The sequence below is a fragment of the Loxodonta africana genome, chromosome 2 (genome assembly GCF_030014295.1).
Source record: "Loxodonta africana isolate mLoxAfr1 chromosome 2, mLoxAfr1.hap2, whole genome shotgun sequence".
In the NCBI taxonomy this organism is placed as follows: Eukaryota; Metazoa; Chordata; class Mammalia; order Proboscidea; family Elephantidae; genus Loxodonta; species Loxodonta africana.
In genome coordinates, this window is record NC_087343.1 from 229,353,249 (window position 1) to 229,374,742 (window position 21,494).

The 21,494-nt window shown below is 44.7% G+C and overlaps 1 protein-coding gene across 7 annotated transcripts in view; it reads left to right on the forward strand.

The window, feature by feature from the left end:
- Nucleotides 1–14,198, forward strand: part of PRMT2 (protein arginine methyltransferase 2) — a 54,183-nt gene extending 39,985 nt beyond the window's left edge. For 6 of the 7 annotated variants that reach the window (XM_064279619.1, XM_064279620.1, XM_064279621.1 and 3 more), the window contains 4 exons: nt 6,316–6,445; nt 7,904–8,040; nt 10,667–10,838; nt 11,692–14,198. In XM_064279619.1, the coding sequence (XP_064135689.1) occupies nt 6,316–6,445; nt 7,904–8,040; nt 10,667–10,838; nt 11,692–11,724 (472 nt within the window). In that variant the 3' untranslated portion in view covers nt 11,725–14,198. The remainder of the gene's footprint in view (nt 1–6,315; nt 6,446–7,903; nt 8,041–10,666; nt 10,839–11,691) is intronic. The other variant, XM_064279625.1, reaches the window with a different exon arrangement.
- The last annotated feature ends 7,296 nt before the right edge of the window (nt 14,199–21,494 follow it).

The window sequence follows — 21,494 nt, forward strand, 5'->3', positions numbered from 1 at the left end:
GACTGTGAGAATTTGGCCGAGGTTCTTCCACCATGCCCTTTTCCTCTTCTCCTGTCCCTAGCCCAGCTCCTGATGGGCAAGGGATTGTCACTTCTGAGGAAGCCCGGGGGGGACATACTGTCTTACCCCACGCCCTTTCCTAAGGAAAGATACGGTAAGGGGTGGGAAGATGGGGAGAAAGCTCCAGTCCGAAGATCTCAGACATCTCTAAGACACAGAATAACTATACTTTGTGGTCGAAGCTGCCAAGAAGCTAATCCACATTTACCCAGGGGGCTGAGGATTTACACATTTGCTTTTAATGCCTTGGCACTGCTGACAGACATGATTGGAGATGAAATGTCTTTTGAATCTAAGTAGAATATTTGTTGTCCCCTAAGCTCTCAGATGGAAACCCCAGTGGCCTAGTGGTTAAGTGCTACAGCTGCTAACCAAGAGGTCAGCAGTTCGAATCCGCCAGACACTCCTTGGAAACTCTAGGGGGCAGTTCTGCTCTGTCCTGTAGGGTTGCTATGAGACGGACTCAACTCGATGGCAGTGGGTTTGGTTCTTTTTTTGGTTAAGCTCTCAGATATAACGGGAGAAATAAGGTCATATTTAAAAATGAGGCCTTTAAAAAACGTGTGGGTCGTTAAACAACACAAACATACTCTCGTACTAATGGTTATACATTTCTAATGAGAATTACAATGTCATTCCTGGCATTTTGCAAAGAATTGCTTTAAGATAGCTGATATTCTGGTTTTTAACACCTGGACACCTTGGCACAGTTGAGCTCCAGATGTTTACTAACATACGACTTCCTGACACGTTGCCCTTCTGAGCGGGAGTGTAACCTAAGCTGCTGACTTCCCTCCAGATACCGCCCTTCACATTGGGTGGCAGAAGGCCAGCATCAGCCTGGGAATTAGGGACGGGTCACACGTGTCAGAAACTGTGAGAACTCCCAGTCCACGCTGGGAGGCTACGATGGGAGATTGTGGACTCCTGGTGGAATGCAAGGGGTTGGGAGGTGGTGGCAAGGTGGGAGCTCCGAGTCTGTTATGTTTTCACTGAAAAAGAAGAAATAGTAACATGGCAACATGAATTCTTCCCCTGCTAATCATTTCTATCTTAACTAAAATCCCAAGTGAAAAGAGGGGAAAGGTACCCTACAAAGGGATTCTGTCACTCATCTGGGAGCAACAAGTGGGAGAGAGTGGAAGGAAGAATGAGGAGGTCCTCGTGTTATCAGGTATTAAAATCTATTAAAAGCACCAGTCATTAAAACAGTGTGGTACTGTGACAACGCTGGACGGATGAGTAGAACAGGATGAAAAGACAAAGAGGACTTTTTAGTAGATGAAAAGGTGGCTTTATAAGTCAGGACTGGGGGGCGAGGGATGACCCTGCGAATTATCTGGGACAGTTGATTAGCTCTTTGGAAAAATTCATTTCCACGTGGATTTAAGAGTTTGGGTGAAAACAGTAACGACAGCAACTGCACCTGTGTATCAAATCTTAGGCGGAGAGGAAGTCAGAAGCAGAAACAGAGGACAAAGCAGGACTTCACTTTGTAAAATGTCCAAAATCAGCAAAAATACGTTTGTAATTAGGGAAATCTACTTGCTGACAGGTCTCGGAAATCACTTAGAAAAAGGTGAATATCCAAATGAAATTATAGGCATGTGACGTGAACAGGCAAGTCACAAATCTGTAAAATTACCGGTAAACATTTGAGAAAATTTCCATGACGTTAGCAATTTAAATGCAGATTAAAACAAATGCCATTTTCCCATCAGATGAGTGAAGATTTGATCAGTGACACCCTGCACAGGTATAGATGTAACAGCAGTGCCGTCTGTGCGTTGCAGAAGCGGGGTTGGAGATAGGGGGACGGCAGCTTCTTCCCATCTGGTGGGTGCCCTGGGCCAGAGCTGAGCTTCTGGTTCATCCCAGATAGACAGACAGACAGGAAGTCCAGGCTTCGTTCAAGAATATCCTGGTAGTACGCTCATATGCATGCGGCAGACTGGACACATGTTGATAGGAACGTGGTTAAATGACAGTACGACCCTTTGGTAGAAGACTTGTAACTGTAAAAGTTACATTTTTGGGGGAATATCATGATATTGCAAAGTGTTTTAAGAGATAAGTAAAAACAGTAGGACACAAAACGGTGTATACAAAAAACACACATGAATATGTCTGTGGGGGAGAAAAATGAGTAAATATATCCAAATGTGTGATGATTAAGGTTATGTGTCAACCAGGCTACACCATGATTCTTAGTGGCTTGGCAGATAATTATGTAGTCATCTTCCATTTTGTGATCTGATATAAGCAGCCAATCACTTGAAAGGGGAGTTTCCTGGGGAGTGTGGCCTGCATCCAATATATATGAATATTCTGGCAAAGCTCTCATTTGATCCTACATCCAGCTTATCATTCTCTGACCTTCAGTTTTTGGTATGTGAGCCAGCAGTCTGCCACCTGATCTGCAGATTTGGGGATTTGCCATCTCCTGCAGCCTGTGATTGTCAAGGATTTCATTTTACTTGGATCCACAGTCAACAGCCAGGGAAGCAGCAGTCAAGAAACCAAACAACACATTGCATTGGGTAAATCTGCTGCAAAGGACCTCTTTAAAGTGTTCAAAAGCAAAGATGTCACTTTGAAGACTAAGGTGCACCTGACCCAAGCCATGGTATTTTCACTTGTATCATATGCATGTGAAAGCTGGACAGTGAATAAGGAAGACCGAAGAAGAATTGATGCCTTTAAATTGTGGTGCTGGCGAAGAATACCGAATATACCATGGACTGCCAAAAGAACGAACAAATCTGTCTTGGAAGAAGTACAACCAGAATGCTCTTTAGAAGCAAGGATGGCGAGACTGCATCTTATATACTTTGGATGTGTTGTCAGGAGGGATCAGTCCCTGGAAAAGGACATTGTGCTTGGCAAAGTACAGGGTCAGCGGAAAAGAAGAAGACCCTCAGTGAGGTGGATTGACACAGTGGCTGCAACAATGAGCTGAAGCATAACAGCAATTGTAAGGATGGCACAGGACCAGGCAGTGTTTTGTTTTGTTGTGCATAGGGTCACTATGAGTCGGAACTGACTCGATGGCATCTAACAACAGCAGCAGCCTGTGAGCCAGCAGCCTGCTGTCTGACCTGCAGATTTGGGGTTCATCAGTCCGTACAACCAGGTGAGTCAGAAGAGGCCTCCAGCCTGACACCTGACCCATGGATTTGGGACTTGCCACCCTCTTAACTGCATGAGCCATTCCCTTGAAATAAATCTCTCTATAACTGTTTGTATACATATGCTTCACTGGTTTGCTCCTCAAGAGAACCCAGCCTAAGACATTTGGTACCAGGAGTGGGGTTTTCAGTGATGCAGTGGCCCCAGGTAGCATCTCCACCTTTGGATACTCCCCCAAACCCTTATAGTCTGTGTCTGGGCCACCCCCAACCTGAGAGGGAACAGGGAGAGGGCATGGTTTGGCCTGGATCCTTTTAAATGTCAGGAAAACTGTTAAAAGGTCATCTTCAGGTGGAAGCACTGAGGTCTGCTTCTCAAGAACCATGTTTTCTGACGCTTGCACTAAATTTCAGCTATCATGAGTGTTAAGCACTTAGAAGGCAAGGACCCTGCTCAGTTTCGTATAATGTGTAAGACACAACAGTACTTGCACACTGCCTTTAATAAGGTGCTTCTGTGAGGCCAAGAAACTTTGCTGCATTGGTTGCTGTCGAGTCAGCTCCAACTCATGGTGACCCTGTGTACAACACAACAGAACATTGCCTGGTTCTGCACCCTCTTCATGATCATTGGTGTGCTTGATTCCATTGTTCTGGCCACTGTGTATTTTGAGTGCCTTCCAGCCTACGAGGTCATCTTCCAGCACTATATCAGACAGTGTTGTGTTTTAATCCACAAGGTTTTCATTGATTGATTTTCAGATGTAGATAGCCAAGCCTTTCTTCCTAATCTCTTAGTCTGGAAACTCTGCCGAATCCTGTCCTCCATGGGCACTATCTTAGGCTGGGTTCTCTAGAGAAGCAAAACCAGTGAAGCATTGTCTTAGTTTCTAGTGCTGCTATAACAGAAATACCACAAGTGGATGGCTTTAGCAAACAAATTTATTGTCTCATAGTCTAGGAGGCTAGAAGTCCAAATTCTGGGCCCCAGCACCAGGGAAAGCCTTTCTGTCTTTCTTGGTCCTAAGGGCAGGTTCTTGTCATCAGTCTTCCCCTGGTCTAGGAGCTTCTCAGTGTCAGGACCCCAGGTCCAAAGGACATGCTCCGCTCCCAGCTCTGCTTTCTTGGTAGTATGAGGTACCATCTGTCTGCTTCCCTCTCCTTTTATCTCTGTGAGATAGAAGGTCATGCAGGCTATACCCCAGGGAAACTCCCCTTAGATCAGGGATGTGACCTGACCTGAGTGAGCGTGTTGCATCCCACCCTAATGCTCTTTAACCTAACCTAATCTTGCCTCATTAAGCACAGGCAGAGATTTGGATTTACAACCCAGGAAAATCACATCAGATCACAGGATGGTGAACAACCTCACAGTACTGGGAATCATGACCTAGCCAAGTTGATACACATTTTGGGGGCACACAATTTAATCCATAACAAGTGTATATACATAAATATACATGAAGAGATTTATTTCAAGGAAATGTCTCACGCAGTTGTGGAGGCTGGCAAGTCTGAAATCCGTGGGTCAGGTGTCAGGCTGGAGACTTCTCACTCATGTGGTTGCAGGGGCCAGTGAACCCAAAATTGGCAGGTCAGATGGCAGACTGCTGGCTCACATCTCAGGAACCGGAGGTCAGATGATGACAAGTCAGATGTACGATCAAGAGAGAGCTTTGCCAGAACATCCATATATATTGGGTGCAGGCCACTCCCCCAAGGAAATTTTCTTTCAGTTAATTGGCTGCTCACATCAGATCACAAAATGAAGGATGATTCCATAATATCTGTCAAATCACTGAGAATCATGGCCTAGCCAAGCTGACATATAACCTTAACCATCACAAAATGCTAAGGATTATGCAAGATTAGGGAAAATGCAGGATTTTGGAGGATTTAATTTTTTTAATACTTTCTTTTCTAAATTTCCTACTTTTATCATTAGAAAAATTATCATTCAGAAACATGGATATATAATGAAATCTCTATTAGAATGTTTACTGTCATTTGCTATTTCAAAAGTTACTGGTGTGCCTAGTTTTTGAGAAGTGTCTCTGTCACTCGTATGGTCGGGAGTGAAGTGGGAGTGCAGACAGGCAGTGGCATGGGAGGCTACAGGGATCCAGGGTCTGTTTGTGTGTAGTTTGCAGAGCAGCAGCACAAGTGTTTCTCATGAGGTCTTAGCTCAGGTGGGCGACTTCAGGCCTACTGATTCGTTACGTTTGTTCAGGAGTGACCTAGGACAAATCCGCTGCCGTCGAGTCGAATCCAACTCATTGTGACCCTGTAGGACAGAGTAGAACTGCCCTATGGAGTTTCCAAGGAGCTCCTGGTAGATTGAAACTTCTGACCTTTTGGTTAGCAGCCATAGCTCTTAACCACTGTGCCACCAGGGCTTCTGACCTAGGACAGAGCTATCCTTTTTATTTGCTGTGTAGTGGAAGATCCATGGAAACCTGGTGGCGTAGTGGTTAAATGCAACGGCTGCTAACCAAAAAGTCAGCAGTTCAAATCCACCAGGTGCTCCTTGGAAACTCTCTGGGGAGTCCCAGTGTCCTGTAGGGTTGCCGTGAGTCGGAATCGAGTCTACAGCGCACGGTTTTAGAAGATCCCCCAAAAGGTAATTTGAGATAAAGTAGATTCTAAAATTAAAGTGCGCTGCCTTGCCCCTATCTTCTGGGTTATACGTGTGAACGTCGGCGTCCGTGTGTTCAGATCCCTGTAAATAAGGCACAGAAGAGAAGTAGCCTGGCTCCAGAAGGCTCATGGTGCCCCTCTGGGGCCTGCCGGGGTGGCAGGAGAGGAGGGAGGGAGCCACCTCCTGGCCGGCCTTGGCTATGGCATGCTCTGACAATGGTTTAGAATTCCTGCTAACACTGGAGCCCTAGTGGCCTAGTGATTAGGAGCTATGGCTGCTAACCAAAAGGGTAACTGTTCAGATCCACCAGGCGCACTCCCCAGAAACTCTGTGGGGCAGTTCTACGCTAAATCGACTCGACGGCAACGGGTTTAGTTGTTTTTTTTTGCTAACACGGGAAGGGAGAGAAACTTACTGTTGTTAAGCGCATGTGTTCCAAGCCGGAAATGTTTGTCATGACTTTGACAATGGCTTTGATCTTTTCCCCAGATCTTTAGCAATTAAGGAATTTTTTTCAAAGCCCAAGTATAATCACATTTTGAAACCAGAAGACTGCCTCTCTGAACCGTGCACTATATTACAGTTGGACATGAGAACTGTGCAGATCTCTGATCTAGAGGTGAGAAGATGAATTGTTCACTAAATCAGGTAGTCAATACCTGTAAAGCCCTAGAACAAATGGTGCCTGGCACATTGTAAGCCCTCAGTAAATATTGGGGGGGGTGTGTGAGAGAAACTTACACAAGTAGCAGATATGTGAACTTTTTATTATTGATTTTTCCCACAGTCTTTTTTGTGTTCTATTTTGATATATTTTACATCATTTTTCTTCAAATTTTTTTAGCATCTTTAGTTATTTTTAGATCGCGTGTTTAGTATTTTTAAAAAATCTTCAGTTTCTTCATGGAATTTGAGATAGAACATATTTTCAAAAGTCTTTTTAGCTACTAAATTCTTAATCAAAGTTATTTCCTTAAATTACTCTCTTCTGCCATGAGATGGCACCCGTGTGAATTCCTTGGTGGTGGCAGAAGGGAGGGAGAGCCCCGCTGCTTGCTCCTGACAGCTCCCTCAGCCCCTGAACTGGATGTGCGTGTGAGAGGTTACCATTTGAAAGTAGCCGGTTCACACACAAAAACGGTGCCAGCCCTCCCTTGCAAACCATACGGCAAAACAGTGCGTGAACTGAATTCTCTAGGTTTTGGTAGTGTGGAAACTTGGGTCAGAAGCCTGTTTTTCTGTTTAGTGCAAAGTATTCCACACGTATTTGGAGGCAGAAATTCAGGCAGAACGAGGCTCAAGTTGCTTGAAACCTGTCTTCCTTATGTAGTGCTGCTATACTAGAAATACCACAGACGGGTGGCTTTAACAAACAGAAATGTACTTTCTCACAGTTTTGGAGGCTAGGTGTCCGAATTCAGGGTGCTGGCTCTAGGGGAAGGCTTTCTCTCTCTGTGGGCTCTGGAAGAAGGTCCTCGTCTCTTCAGTGTCTGCTTCCGGGTTCTTTGGAGATGCCCATGTGTCTTGGCTTCTGTTTTAGCCCCTGTCTCCTCTGCTTGCTTGTTGTAATCTCTTTTATATCTCAAAAGAGATTGACTCAAGACACACCTTCTGCTAATCCATCCTCATTAGCATAACAAAGACAATAGGTTCCCAAATGGGATTGTAACACAGGCATAGAGGGTAGGGCTTACAGCATGTAATTTTGGGGTATACAGTTCTATCCATAACAAAACCCTTTCTGATTATCTGCAGCATTTGAGTTTATAATGTAAGTTTGACTCTTTTTCCTTAGGAGAGAATTTTACATGGTTTTTGATGTGTTCAGCTAAGCTAGCATGTTAGAGTTACATTTCATAATTACTGAATTAGACAGTACAGCTGTTCAGTTCATGCACCATGTTGTGAGCTTTGTAAAATGTTCAGTAAGCAAAAGAACGCACTCAGTGATGATAGTTGCTAGTTCTCACTCACAGAGCCACAGGAAGCATCTTCCTCAGGGAACCCTGTTACTCGGTGGGCATTTCACAGCTTGTGGAATGGGTGTTTATTTTCTTATTTGTTTATTTGAAAACAGACCATGAAAGGCGAACTACACTTTGATATTAAAAAAGCTGGTACTCTGCATGGATTTACAGCCTGGTTCAGCGTCAGGTTCCAGAATCTGGAAGAAGACAAACCACAGCTGGTTCTGAGCACTGGCCCGTTCCACCCGTAAGTGCCGCCATGTTGGACTGCCATGACCTGGTTGTGCAAACACAGCCTGGCCCTGGGTGTGTGTGAAACGACACATTTGCCCTCCAATTGTCAACGTGCCATTAACGATACAGTCATGATTTAGTAAAGATTAAAAGTTGATCTCAGAAACTCTGTAGCCCAGGGTAACCCGTGTGCCTGAGGATTTCTGGGTGGCAGCGGGTCATTGGGGCCGACGTAAGGAGGCGGGGTCAGGTCGCAAAGGCTCTGCATCCACTGATCTCTGCACCCCCATCTCTCTGTGTGGACAGAGGGTTCCGGGGTCTCCCTTTCTGCTGCCCCTGCATTGGGCTCCCCGCGATGCACAGACTTGGTGGCTGTGGGAAGAGAAGTTACCTAGAATCTGCACTCTGCTGCCCTACAGCTTTTTGATGATCTAACACAAAAATACAGTCAATAGAATTTTGGAGGTTTGTAGTCAGGCTTTTTTGGAAGGCAGATGTCTTTTGGGACAAACTTTGTCTCCAGGCCATTTTTTAGCTTTACAGAGACTGAGTTTGCTTGAGTGCATGCTGGAAATCTAGCGGTGGCTGGGCCGAGTGTGCTGAGAGCTGAGATGGGCACACCCCCGCCCCTGGGCCGAGTGTGCTGAGAGCTGAGATGGGCACACACACACCCCCACCTGGGCCGAGTGTGCTGAGAGCTGAGATGGGCACACACGCCCCCCCCCACCTGGGCAAGTGTGCTGAGAGCTGAGATAAGCACACACGCCCCCCTCCCCACCCCCTCAGTGGTCTTTCATTCCCCCTCCATAAATGCCCTGAGGGTGGTTCCCTCCGTGTGGTAGTCAGGTCACAGCAGCCAAGGCACCAGAGAGGGCGCCTCATGGGTTTGACACAGTCATGGGATTCAGATGGGGAGACCTCGGCCGTCACTTTGTAAACGGAGTGCTGCCCGGGGGAGCTGTTTGCCCAGAGCTGCCCTGCAGCCGATAGAGGGGTTGCCTTCCTGAGCGCCCCCTGCAGATCAGGCTGTCCCCACTGGGCGGGCGGGAGCACTGGAAACAGATCTAGGTGCAGAGCAGATGCTAGGTGGTGGTGCACTTAGGCCCTTACCCTCACAGTTGTCTCCCCTGGGGCTGTCCACGTGCCGGTGGAACCTGACCCCGGGACACACACTAAGTGAGGGCTGGGGAAGAAACTGAAGGTGGCGGAGGGGAGTGGCTGGAGAGTTGGGAAGAAAGTCAAGAGAAAAGGATGTTCCAGGGCTGATTGAGAATGCACAGAGGAAGGGCAGGGCCTGGAGCTGCTTGTGGGCCATGACCTGGATCCTTCCTGCCCTCATGGGTGAAGGAGAGCAGGCGGATGGCAGAGGGTGGGCCCATCGGGCTGCCAGAGCCTCTTTGTGGCCCCATAGAGGCCAGAAGTTGGCAAGAGGAGGGAACGACGTGTGTTTTAACTTAGAACACATCAGCACACACCCAGTTCTCAAGGTGTGTCTGCCGGCTGGAGGCCCTGCCGCCTTCCTTGCAGGAAGCCCCAGGGGGGTCTACGAGTACTCATTTGGGTTTCTTTAAGTCAATGTTTGCCAGCCTTTTCTCGTTATGAGCCCAAGTTCCAGGATGGTGCAAAGGGTGAATGTGCTCAGCTGCTAACCTAAAGGTTGGAGGTTCAAGTTCACCCAGAGGCACCTCAGAAGAAAGGCCTGGCAATCTACTTCCAAAAAATCAGCCACTGAAAGCCCTGTGGAGCACCGTGCTGCTCTGACACACGTGGGGTCCGCGTGAGCCAGACAGCTCCACGGTGACTGGTTCGATTTGAGGAGCCTTTTTAGATTTTTTTTTTCCTGATTGCCTCTGCAGGGAAGTCTAACACCAGAGATATACTGGACATGTCCAGCAGGCACATCTGTGCTTCCTACATAAATAGAGCAAGACTTTCCCCCCAGGAGGCAGCTTCTGCCCCCAGGGATGCTGGTGCTCCCACTAAGAATACCGGTTTTAAAGGTGAAGTGAGAACTTGACCTTCGCAGTGTAACCTGGGCACAGAATCCTAGATTTTTACTCTTTTCCCCGAAAGTTTATGGTTGTCTTGCATCCCTTCCTGTTACCTTCCAGAGAAGTAACCTGTTGCTTTGCACGATAGCTTCAGTTTGTGTCACATTTTTGCTGGGATACCTAGAACCATAGGCACTAGCGGCTTAGAGAGCATCGAGGATTTAGGGGAGGCCCTGCTCTGCCAGGAGAGAGAGGATGTGGCCAGTGGGCTGACCCTGCCAGGGCCCGGGGATCAGGCCTCATTCAGGGGACCGTGAGTGCTAGCCCTGTGCCCCCGAGCCCTCCAGGCGGAGCCATCCTCAGGCTTCCAGAGAAAATATCCATTCTTGGTTTTGTTTCTGGAGTCATAGTTGTGAATTGATCTCAGCATGTCACATAAACACCTTTTAATTCATAGAGCAAGGAGTTTGTTTGCCTGTAAATGGAGCTCCAAGGTCCTAGGCTCCCAGAGAGGCTGGTGTGGGGAATGAGGGAAGGAGACTACAGCCTTGCAGGCTGTCCACGGGGGTTAGTGGTAAGGTCATAGCAGGGCGGGGTGGAAGCAGGTCCAGGCCGCTTTGGGTGTGACTTTGCAAACCTGCCTTGTAGCACAACGCACTGGAAGCAGACCTTGTTCATGATGGACGACCCTGTCTCGGTCCACATAGGAGATGTGGTCACAGGCTCAGTGGTGCTGCAGAGAAACCCCGTGTGGAGAAGGCACATGTCAGTCGCCCTGAGCTGGTCAGTCACTTCTGGACAAGACCCCACATCTCAAAGAGTAAGAAACGCTGACCTCCCGTGTTTCGTTTCAACGTTGTGTTTTGAGGATGCTGGTCCTTAGGAGGCAGGTCTGAGTGTGGCCACGGCTGGGTGATGGCCGGCTGTGCATGCTCCTGGGGGCATCCTGGCCCATACCTCCTTTTTCTCATTTTCTTTCATCTTCACACCAGCAGGTAGGTGCTACTATTTGTCCCATTTCCCGCTTTACGGAGTAGGAAGCGAGGGTTCAAGAAGGTAAGTGATTCCCTCAAGTGACACAGCCAGTGAGCGGGACAGAGACCCCAACCAGACCACACAGTCCACTCCTTCCCACAGCATCCAGAACGCCCATGGTGGAGTGGGGAGGAAGGAAAAAAATGTTGCTTTCCCTTTATGTGAGTCACCGGGCTTTCCAGGCGTGGTTAGCCTGGACGTGCAGTGTGGAGTCTTATTTTCTGACTCTGTCAGAGCTTGAGTAGCCTATGTTTTCATATGTGAAAACGTGTGGGGAGTGGCCTCAGGGCTGGTGGGACTAGTTCACTGAGATCACATCAGAGGTCGGCAAGGAGCCTTTTCCGTCTCAGGAAGGCTCGTGACCACTGGGATTCTCGTCTTTGTACTCGGGATTATGCAGGGAAGAAAAGAAAAGTAATTAAATGGTTTCCTTTATTTATTTTGATTCCTTTTTTGTGTTTGCCCTGTGATTATTTTATGTTAAAAGTTTAAATGTTTGTCATTTTTTAAAAATCCAGGACTTAAACATCATTCTCTTGTACAACAGGAACTTGTTATTAGGAAATACTGCATGCTAATCAAACTGAAACAATTTATTATTCAATTGATTTGTTTGTTTTCTTTCTTTTTCCCTTTAGGTCGGAGAAAAAACCTTTCCCATCTGGAGATGACACTTGAGGCTGTGCAGGGGAGGCAGCATGCACGTTGGGAGGGGACAGGCACAGTGAAGGAAGACTTTCCTGGAGGCTGGTGCGTCACCCTCTGAAAGTCCTCCAGCTTTCGCTCTGCACTGACTGTACTCCCCACTTGGCAAATGGTGACACACCATCATTTGCAGGCTCAGAGACCTCACCAGGGTCCTTCACAGAAAACCGTGCTCGGGGCCAACCAGGAGCTGCCCTCACCGCTGTCACTCCCCCAGTGTTCTGTTAGAAGTAGGCCGTGTTTCCGGGTATTTATCAGTGTTCCCTGTGGGGCCCGCTCCTGGGCAATTCAGTGGTACAGTGTTCCTAAGCTAGGTCCAGTTCTAACCTAAACTCCCAGGACACATCCCATCAACCGCCGTTCACTCCTGTCAAAGTAACTGTTCATGCGTTGTGTGTTTAATGGTGTCCTTGGTGCCGGTTCATCTGCTCAGCACGTGGAAGGCAGCCTCGCCCTGCTGTGCTGCTGATGCGTGGGGGATGCTGAGCGGCTCGCGGCATGAGAGCTGGTGCCGGCGAGTGCATGCTAGACTCTGCATGGGATAGTACAGTCATGTAGAAGTCTTCCAGACAAATCATGTGTTGGTGTACAGTAGGCACTCAATAAATATTTTTTAATAAGTGAACATGGGTATGTATCCTATTTCTGTTCACATGTGTTGCGTTTTACAACCACGGGATCATGCTACACACAGTGTTTTGTAACCTTTTCTTGTCTGATCTTATGAGGAAACTTGTCAGTAGGCATATGTCGACTTTTTTGGTGTTTCTGTATTTTGATTTCTAGTAAACTTTTTATTGAAATAAAATGTATTACCAAAAATTGTACAGATTATGAGTGTATAGATAGATGAAACTTCATAAAGTGGACACACATGTAACCAGCACCTAGGCCAAGGAATGTCAACATTCTAGAAGCCCCCAAGTGCCCCCTTCTGTTCAGAACCCACTTCCAAGGGTAGTGTCCTGACTTCTAACACCACAGATTACTTTTGTCTGGTTTTGAACATTAGATGAATAAAGTTGTACGTTGAATGTTCTCTTGTCTGCCTTCTTTAGTTTAGCATCATGCTGTGAGATTCAATGAGTTTGTATACCTCCTCGTTGTGTAGTGTTGTACTGTGTGGAGGGACCACAATCTATCTCATCGCTCTGTTGACAGATACTTGGGTTGTTTCCAGTGTTTAGCTGTTACGAATACTGCTAAAGTGAACATTTCTGTACATGTCCTTTGCTTCATGAGAGTTGAAATGCCCCACATCCTCGCCAACCCCTAGTATTGTCTGTTTTTGGTTTTGCCAGCTCTGGTGGGTGTGTGAATGTGATAATGCATTTCCTTGATGTCTGATGCACTCTCATATGTTCGCTGGTCATTTGGGTGTGTTTGAAGTGCTTGTTTAAGTCTTTTGCCCATTGTTCTATAAGGGTGTTCCTTACCAGATATATATTTTACAAGTGTCTTCTCCCACTCTGTGGTTTTATTTTTTCATACCCTTAATAGTCTTTTGATAAACAGAAGTTCTTAATTTTTATGTAGCCCAATTTGACTCTTTTTTCTTTTATGCTTAGTGCTTTTTCTGTGCTTATTATTGATGAAACAAGCTTTGAAAGAAAATATAGGAGAATATCTTTATGATCCTAGGTTAGGCAAAGATTTCTTAAACAGCACAGAAAAAGCAGGAACCATAAAGGGAAAAAAAAAAGTTGTGAAGGATTTCATTTTACTTGGATCCACGATCAACGCCCATGGAACCAACAGTCAGGAAATCAAATGACATATTGCGTTGGTAAAATCTGCAGCAAAGGACCTCTTTAAAGTGTTAAAAAGCAAAGGTGTCACTTTGAGGACTAAGGTACTCCTCACGGTATTTTCAGTTGCCTCATATGCATGCAAAAGCTGGACAATGAATAAGGAAGACTGAAGAAGAGTTGATGCCACATTTGAATTACAGTGTTGGCGAAGAATACTGAATATATCATGGACTGCCAAAAGAATGAACAAATCCGCCTTGGAAGAAGTACAACCAGAATTCTCCTTAGAAGCGAGGATGGCGAGACTTCGTCTCACGTACTTTGGACATGTTATCAGGAGGGGCCAGTCCCTGGAGAAGGACGTCACGCTTGGTAGAGGGTCAGCAAAAAAGAGCAAGACCCTCAGCGAGATGGATTGACACAGTGGTTGCATGGTGGGCTCAAACAGAGCAACGATTGTGAGCTTGGTGCAGGACCGGGCAGCATTTCGTTCTGTTATACATAGAGCTGATATGAGGTGGAACCAACTTGATGGCACCTGACAACAGCAAGAGCATCGTTGTACCTTTTACATGTACAGCAGCAATCCATCTGGAATTGATTTTTGTCATGACGTAAGGTGTAGGGCTCAAGATTCATTTCCCGCATATGAGGTAGAAGCTTAAAAAAAAAAAAAAAGAAGCTTAGAGCATTGATTTATAGCTTTGCTCTTCTAGTACGTGCATTAAAAGCTGTAAAATTTGAAACTGTGTTCGCTAAAAAAACAGATTTTGGCTTATCTTCATTATTATGTAGTTTCAAATGTTTTCTAGAGCGAACAAGTCTGTCTTGGAAGAAGTGCAACCAGAGTGTTCCTTGGAAGCAAGGATGGCGAGACTTGACCTCACATACTGTCCACATGTTATCAGAAGGGACCAGTCCCTGGAGAACAGCGTTATGCTTGTAAGATAGAGGGTCAGTGAAAAAGAGGGAGGTCCTCGACCAGATGGGTTGACAGTGGCTGCAATGATGGGCTCAAACACAGCAACTGTCGTGAGGATGGCGCAGGACGGGGCAGTGTTTCGTTCTGGTGTACATAGGGTCACAGTGAGTCGGAACTGACTAGACGGCACTTCACAACAAACACTTTCTAATTTCTGCTGTGATTTGTGGTACCATACTGTCTTTAAAAGTATATAGTTGAATTTCACAAAGTTGGGATGTTCTAGTTGTTGTTCTGTTATTTGCTTTCTAGCTTAGTTCCTTTGTGGTCAGAGAATAAACTCTCGAGTGATTTCAATCCTTTAGAATTTGTTGAAGCTTCTTTTATGACTCAACATACATTAATTGTATTCATGTGCACTTGAAAAGAATATGTACTCTGTTGCGCGCAGGACTCTAAATATGTCCTTTAGATCAAGTTAGTTAATTATGTTGTTCAGATAATTGGATATTTACTGATATTTTTGTCTGCTTATACTATTGGATGGAGCCCTGGTGGCACAGTGGTTAAGAGCTATGGCTGATAACCAGTTCAGATCCACCAGGTGCTTCTTGGAAACCCTATGGGGCAGTTCTGCTCTGTCCTATAGGGTCGCTGTGAGTTAGAATTGACTCGACGGCAATTGGATACTGAAAGGAAAGGTTTGAAGTCTCATAGACATCAAACCCTCCCTCTATGATTGTGGATTTGTCTCTCTTTTTCATTTGTTTTTAATGTTTGCCCTATCTATCTAATTTAAATAAATAAAATTTATTAAAATTTTAATTAAATTTATTAAAAATGTAAATATTTAATTAATATTTAAATATTTATTTAATTAATATTTAACTATTTTAAAAATTTATTAAAAATTTAAATAAAAAATATTATTTTTTATTTTTCTCTAATTTAGAATTATTTAGAGTTGATCCATCTTCCTGGTAGATTGGCCCCTTAAAGTAACCCTTTCTATGTTTAGTAGTGCTCATGGCTTAAATTCTATTTTTTTTTATTCCATTTCCCCTCTTTCAGTGTATTAGTTATATAAAAAAAAAAACTAGTATTATTCCTTTAGCATGTACCTTTGGCAGTCTTTCTCTCCCAGGACTTCATGAGAAAATCAGGCCATGTGCCTTCAGGTTTCCGTTGTGTGAAATGAATTATTTTCTCATTTATGAATCTTTGTTTCCTAGTGCTGCTATAACCAAATACCGCAGGTGGGCGGGTTTAACAAACAGATTTATTTTCTCACAGTTTAGGAAGCTAGGAGTCAGAATTCAGGGTGCCAGCTCTAGGGGAAAGCTCTCTCTCTGTGTTCTGGGGGAAAATCCTTGTCTTAGCTTCTCTGGTGGTGGTCTCAGCATTTTTTGGAAATACCCACATGGCACGTACCTTTTCCCCATTTTGCTTACTTGCTTCTGTGCCTAATCTGCTCTTTTTATATCTCAAAAGTGATTAGGTTTAAGACACACCCTACACTGACATGACCTAATTAACATAACAAAGAAAACCCTATTCCCCAGTGGGATTACATCCACAGGTATGTTGTTAAGGTGCCATCAAGTTGATTCTGACTCGTAGGGATCCTGTATATATAGGACAGAGTAGAACTGTCACATAGGGTTTCCAAGGAGCGGCTTGTGGTTTCGAACTGCTGACCTTTTGGTTAGCAGGTAAGCCTTAACCACTTCGCCACCAGGGCTCCACCACAGGTATAGAGGTTAGGATTTACAACAGTATTTTGGGGGGGACATAATTCAATCCGTAACAGTCAGACTTGGGAGAATTGAGAAAATCGTCTCTCAAATTATTTTTTGTGTCTTGCAGTTCAGATGAAGTATCCTGATGGAGATACAACATGCATCTTTGACTCACTGCATTCTAATATAATTTTTATTTATTTATTTTTTTACTTTTAGTACTTACCCATAAGTGCTAGGACCTTAGAATACATTGCATCCATTTAGTCCCCTCTCACCTTTTACATGACTATTTTTATGCATTTTAAGTATACATATGTTTAACACCCCACAATACATTATTATTTTATACGGTTAATGTTTATTTATACTTATACACATATGTACCCTTTCCATTGTTCTCTAGTCCTTCCTTTATTTCCATGTTTCTGTCTGAAATCATTTCCTTCTGCCTGAGAAACTTCCTTTAATACATGTTCTGGTTTAAGTCTTCTTACTACAAATTCCTCTGATTTTGTTTGCTTGTTGTACCTTCACTTTGAAAGACATTTTTGTTGATTATGAAAGTCTAGGTTGGCAGCTGTATTTTCCCCTGTACTTTAAAGTTACTGTTCCATCATCTTCTGGACTCCATTGTTTCTGTTATGAAGCTCCCTGTCAGTCTTACTGTTGGTCCTCTGGGGATATGATGTCTTTTTTCCTCTATTTTTAATATTTGTTCTTTTTCTTTGGTTTTCAGCTGTTTTACTATATTGTTTCTGTCTACTATATTGTCTATGTATAGTTTTTTTTTTTAAATATCCCAGAGTTCACAGAGCTTCTTGAATCTGTGAGTTGACATCTTGCATCAGTCTTGGGAAATTCTTGGGTCATTGTTGCTTTACATATTGTTTCCACTCTGTTTTCTCTCTTCTCTGTTAGCTTCCAATTGCACATTTGTTAGAAAACTTCTCATTGTGCCCCACGTGATTCTTACAGTCTTTATCTTCCATTCTTTATCCCTGTGCTTCAATTTGGTATTTTCTACTGACTTGTCTGCCACTTCATTTATCTTGCTTATATTCTGCTGTTTCTAAACCTGAGCCTCCTGGGGCATTTTCCTGGTGACTGCCATGGGAGAAGCACACACACTCAGGATAAAGAGCTTCTGCCTTCTTTTCAACAACTGGGAGACACCAGCAGGTGGTCCAGATGAGCTGTCAGCCTAGAAGGGCAGCTGGAAGAGCACCAGGCCTGAGCTGAGAGAATAGAACTTTGCTCAGAGCAGTGAATGGGAGGGGAAGCTTCAAGAAATTGTCTGAACTGACTTAGACAGTTGCTCGGTGTTGTAGGGTATCTGTGGTCTTGGGCACTGAGGAAGCTATTGGAGGAACTGTGTGTCATTGTCCTAGAATGTAAGGAGTGAAGGATCTTCACCAAAACCACAGTACAAGTTTTTGTGTGGACATATGTTTTGCTTTCTTTTGATTATACTCCTAGGAGTGGAATTTGTGGGTCATATTGACTCGATGGCAGTGGGTTTGGTTTTTTGGTTTTATGGTAATTATGTGTTTAATATTTTGAGGAACTGCCAAACTATTTTCCATATGATTGCACCGTTTTACATTCCCACAGCAATGTATGAGGTTCCAATTTCTCTACATCCTTGCCAACATTTGTTATTGTCTCTTTCTCTTTTTAATTATAGCCATTCCAACCCATAACCCAGAAACCCTGATGGTGTAGTAGTTAAGTGCTACGGCTGCTAACCAAAAGGTCAGCAGTTTGAATCTGCCAGACACTCCTTGGAAACTCTTTGGGGCAGTTCCACTCTGTCCTATAGGGTCTGTATGGTCGCTATGAGTCGGAATCAACTCGATGGCACTGGGTTTAGTTTGGTTTGGTTTTAACCCATAACCCAACCCATTGCTGTCAAGTCGATGCTGACTGATAGCGATCATATGGGCCAGAGTAGAACTGCCCCATAGGGTTTCCAAGGCACTAAATCTTTACATAAGCAGACTGCCACATCTCATGTGGAGCAGCTGGTGGGTTTGAACTGCTGACCTCTCAGTTAGCCAAGGGCTTTAACCACTGCACCATCAGGGATTCTTATAGCCATCTTAAACCAACCAAAGCAAACCATTGCTGTTGAGTTGATTCCGACTCATAGTGACTGTATAGGACAGAGTAAAATTGCCTCATAGGGTTTCCAGGGAGCGACTGGTGAATTTGAACTGCCGACCGTTTGGTTAGTAGCTGTAGCTCTTAACCACTATGCCACCAGGGTTTCCATAGCCATCCAAGTGGGTATAAATTGGTATCTCGTGGTTTTGACATGCATTTTCCTGATGGCTAATGATACTGGGAATCTTTTCATGAGCTTATTGGCCATTTGTGTATCTTCTTTGGGGAAATGTCATTCAAATCCTTTGCCTGTTTATTTATTGAGTTTTAAGAGCTCTTTATATGTTCTGGATAGAAGTCTCTTATCCGATACGTGATTTGTAAATATTTTTTTCCATTCTCTGGGTTGTTTTTCGGAAACCCTGGTGGCATAGCAGTTAAGTGCTACGGCTGCTAACCAAAGGGACGGCAGTTCGAATCCGCCAGGCACTCCTTGGAAACTCTATGGGGCAGTTCTACTCTGTCCTATAGGGTCGCTATGAGTCAGAGTTGACTCGACAGCACTGGGTTTGGTTTGGTTTTTGATTGGGTTGTTTTTCACTTTTTTTTCAAATTTTTATTTTATTTTTTAAGTGAAAGTTTACAAATCAAGTCAGCCTTTCACACAGAAACTTATATACACCTTGCTACATACTCCCAATTGCTCTCCCCCTAATGAGACAGGCCGCTCCCTCCCTCCACTCTCTTTGTGTCTGTTTTGCCAGCTTCTAACCCCGTCTACCCTCTCATCTCCCCTCCAGGCAGGAGATGCCAACATAGTCTCAATTGTCCACCTGATCAAAGAAACACACTCCTCACCAGCATCCCTCTCCAACCCATTGTCCAGTCCAATCTCTGTCTGAAGAATTGGCTGTGGGAATGGTTCCTGTCCTGGGCCAACAGAAGGTCTTGGGGGCCGTGACCACCGGGGTCTAGTCTCAGACCATTAAGTCTGGTCTTTGTTTTTCACTCTCTTAATGGTATCTTTTGTGGCTTGTGCTTTTGGTGTCATATCTAACAGGCCATTGCCTAACCCAAGGTCATGAAGATTTACTCCTATGTTTTCTTCTACGAGTTTTGTAGTTTTTACTCCTACATTTAGGTCTGTGATCCACTTTGAATTGATTTTTGTGTATGGGATGAGAAAGGGGTCTAACTTTATTCTTTTGCATGTGGATATCCAGTTTGCCCAACACATTTGTCAATAAGACTCTTTTCTCAATTTAATTGTCTTGGTATCCTTGTTGAAAATCAGTGATTTCACATATACTTTTTTTTTTTATGATAAAATGAAAGAGAATGAAAATAAACGGAGCAGCCATCAACTGAAGAAGTTAAAAAAAAATAAGCAAAACAGGAGGATGGCATACATAAAAATGTAAGCAGGAATTAATTCAGAAAGAAAAGAATAACAGAAAGATCTCTGGAAAATGCCCAAATAACCTGATGGGTCAAAGAAGAATTCTGAAGAGAAATTAGGAAGTATTTTGAACAGGAAAATAAACAATGTATCAAAAATACAATGTATCATACTTTGCCAGGATGCAGTTAAAGCTATATTTAGAGGGAAATTTATACCATTAGAAGTCTGTATTAGAAAAGAAAGTCTCAATTATCCCAGCTTCAACCTGAAGAAACTAAAAAAGAAGAACAAATTAAACCTGAAATAAGTAGAAGAAAGTAAATATCAAAGGGTAAATCAATGAAATGGAAAAGTAAAAAGAAAACCAAAAGCTGATTCTTAGAGATTAATAAATTGAGAAGCCTCTGGTCACGAATACGGGAATGAAAATTCGCTGTGTCCCCTTGAGACCGTTGCCACACCATCTGCTCCAAGTTCTGACTGCTGCTGTGCACTGGAGACTGTCTGCCCTGCCCCGAGAGGCTGACCCCTGCCCTGAGGATGGGCCATCCTTCATCCCATGTGATTCCTGCTCAGGTGACCCTCATTTAATTTGTAGAACAAAGGAATTTGATGTTCCATGGATGGCCATAACTTTTTACTACCCACTAGACTTTCTGACCCATCCAACCAGTTGCCATTGAGTCCATTCCTACTTGTGGCAACCCCATGTGTGTCAGGGTAGAACTGTGCTTCATAGGGTTTTCAATGACTAATACTTTGGAAGTAGATTGCCAGGCCTTCCTTCTGAGGCACCTCTGGGTGGCCTCGAACCTCCAACCTTTAGGTTAGCAGCTGAGGACATTAACTGTACCATCCAGGGATATTAGGGGGCAAGTACTTGAATTCCAATTGTGTTCCACATTTGGGTTTCCCATCCTAAAGACTCGTGACGCTGATGAGAAGTATTTCCAAAGGATCAGGTGTGGTCTCTGCTCTGGGCCTCCTGTACTCCCACCCTCACCCTTTGAGAATGCTGCTTCAGGAATTGCAGATTTGCAGGTTTCCTGGACAGATTTTGGCTGGGAACAGAGAACAGAGTCTCCTCCATTTAACCTTGACGGGCTGTGTCTGGGCAGGTTCTTGCAAAGGCTGTAGGGTGTGTGTGATGTAATGAGAAATGGGAATAAAAACATGACTCTGTGTGTGTGTGCAGTGAGAACATGGGAATGAAACATGACTCTGTGTGTGCAGTGAGAACATGGGAATGAAACATGACTGTGTGTAGTGAGAACATAGCAATGAAAACATGACTGTGTAGTGAGAACATGGGAGTGAGACATGACTGCGTGTGTGTAGTGAGAACACAGGAAGCACGTATGTGTGCATGCACACAAGTATGTGAGCCTCAGGTGTAAGAAGCGCCCCTGATGCCTTTGCAGCTCCCCCTGCCTCCCTCCCCCTCAGCCCTGCTATTCCAGCACCTTTCCTCCCTGCTTCCTCCCTTGGGCTCTGCACAGCCACCCCCACTCAGGGCAAGCCCCTTGTAGCGAAGCTTCAGTCACCAGTTTTACAAAGGAAGGCTTTTCTGGTTCCTTTCGGATAGTCTTTTAGTGGACATCTTTTAAAAAAGTGCATCTTTTAAAAAGTGAGTATCAGAGAAAGAAACCCAGACAGGAGGCATGGGTGAATGAGTGAACGTGGGAGAAGCCAGCTCCTTGTCTGCAGGGAGCCCAGGTGGGGAGCCCAGGTGGGGAGCCCAGCTGGGGACATCCTCCAGAGCCCCATGCCCTGCCTTGGGGCCCCTGGGCACCCCCACCTCCACCCCACCAGTCAT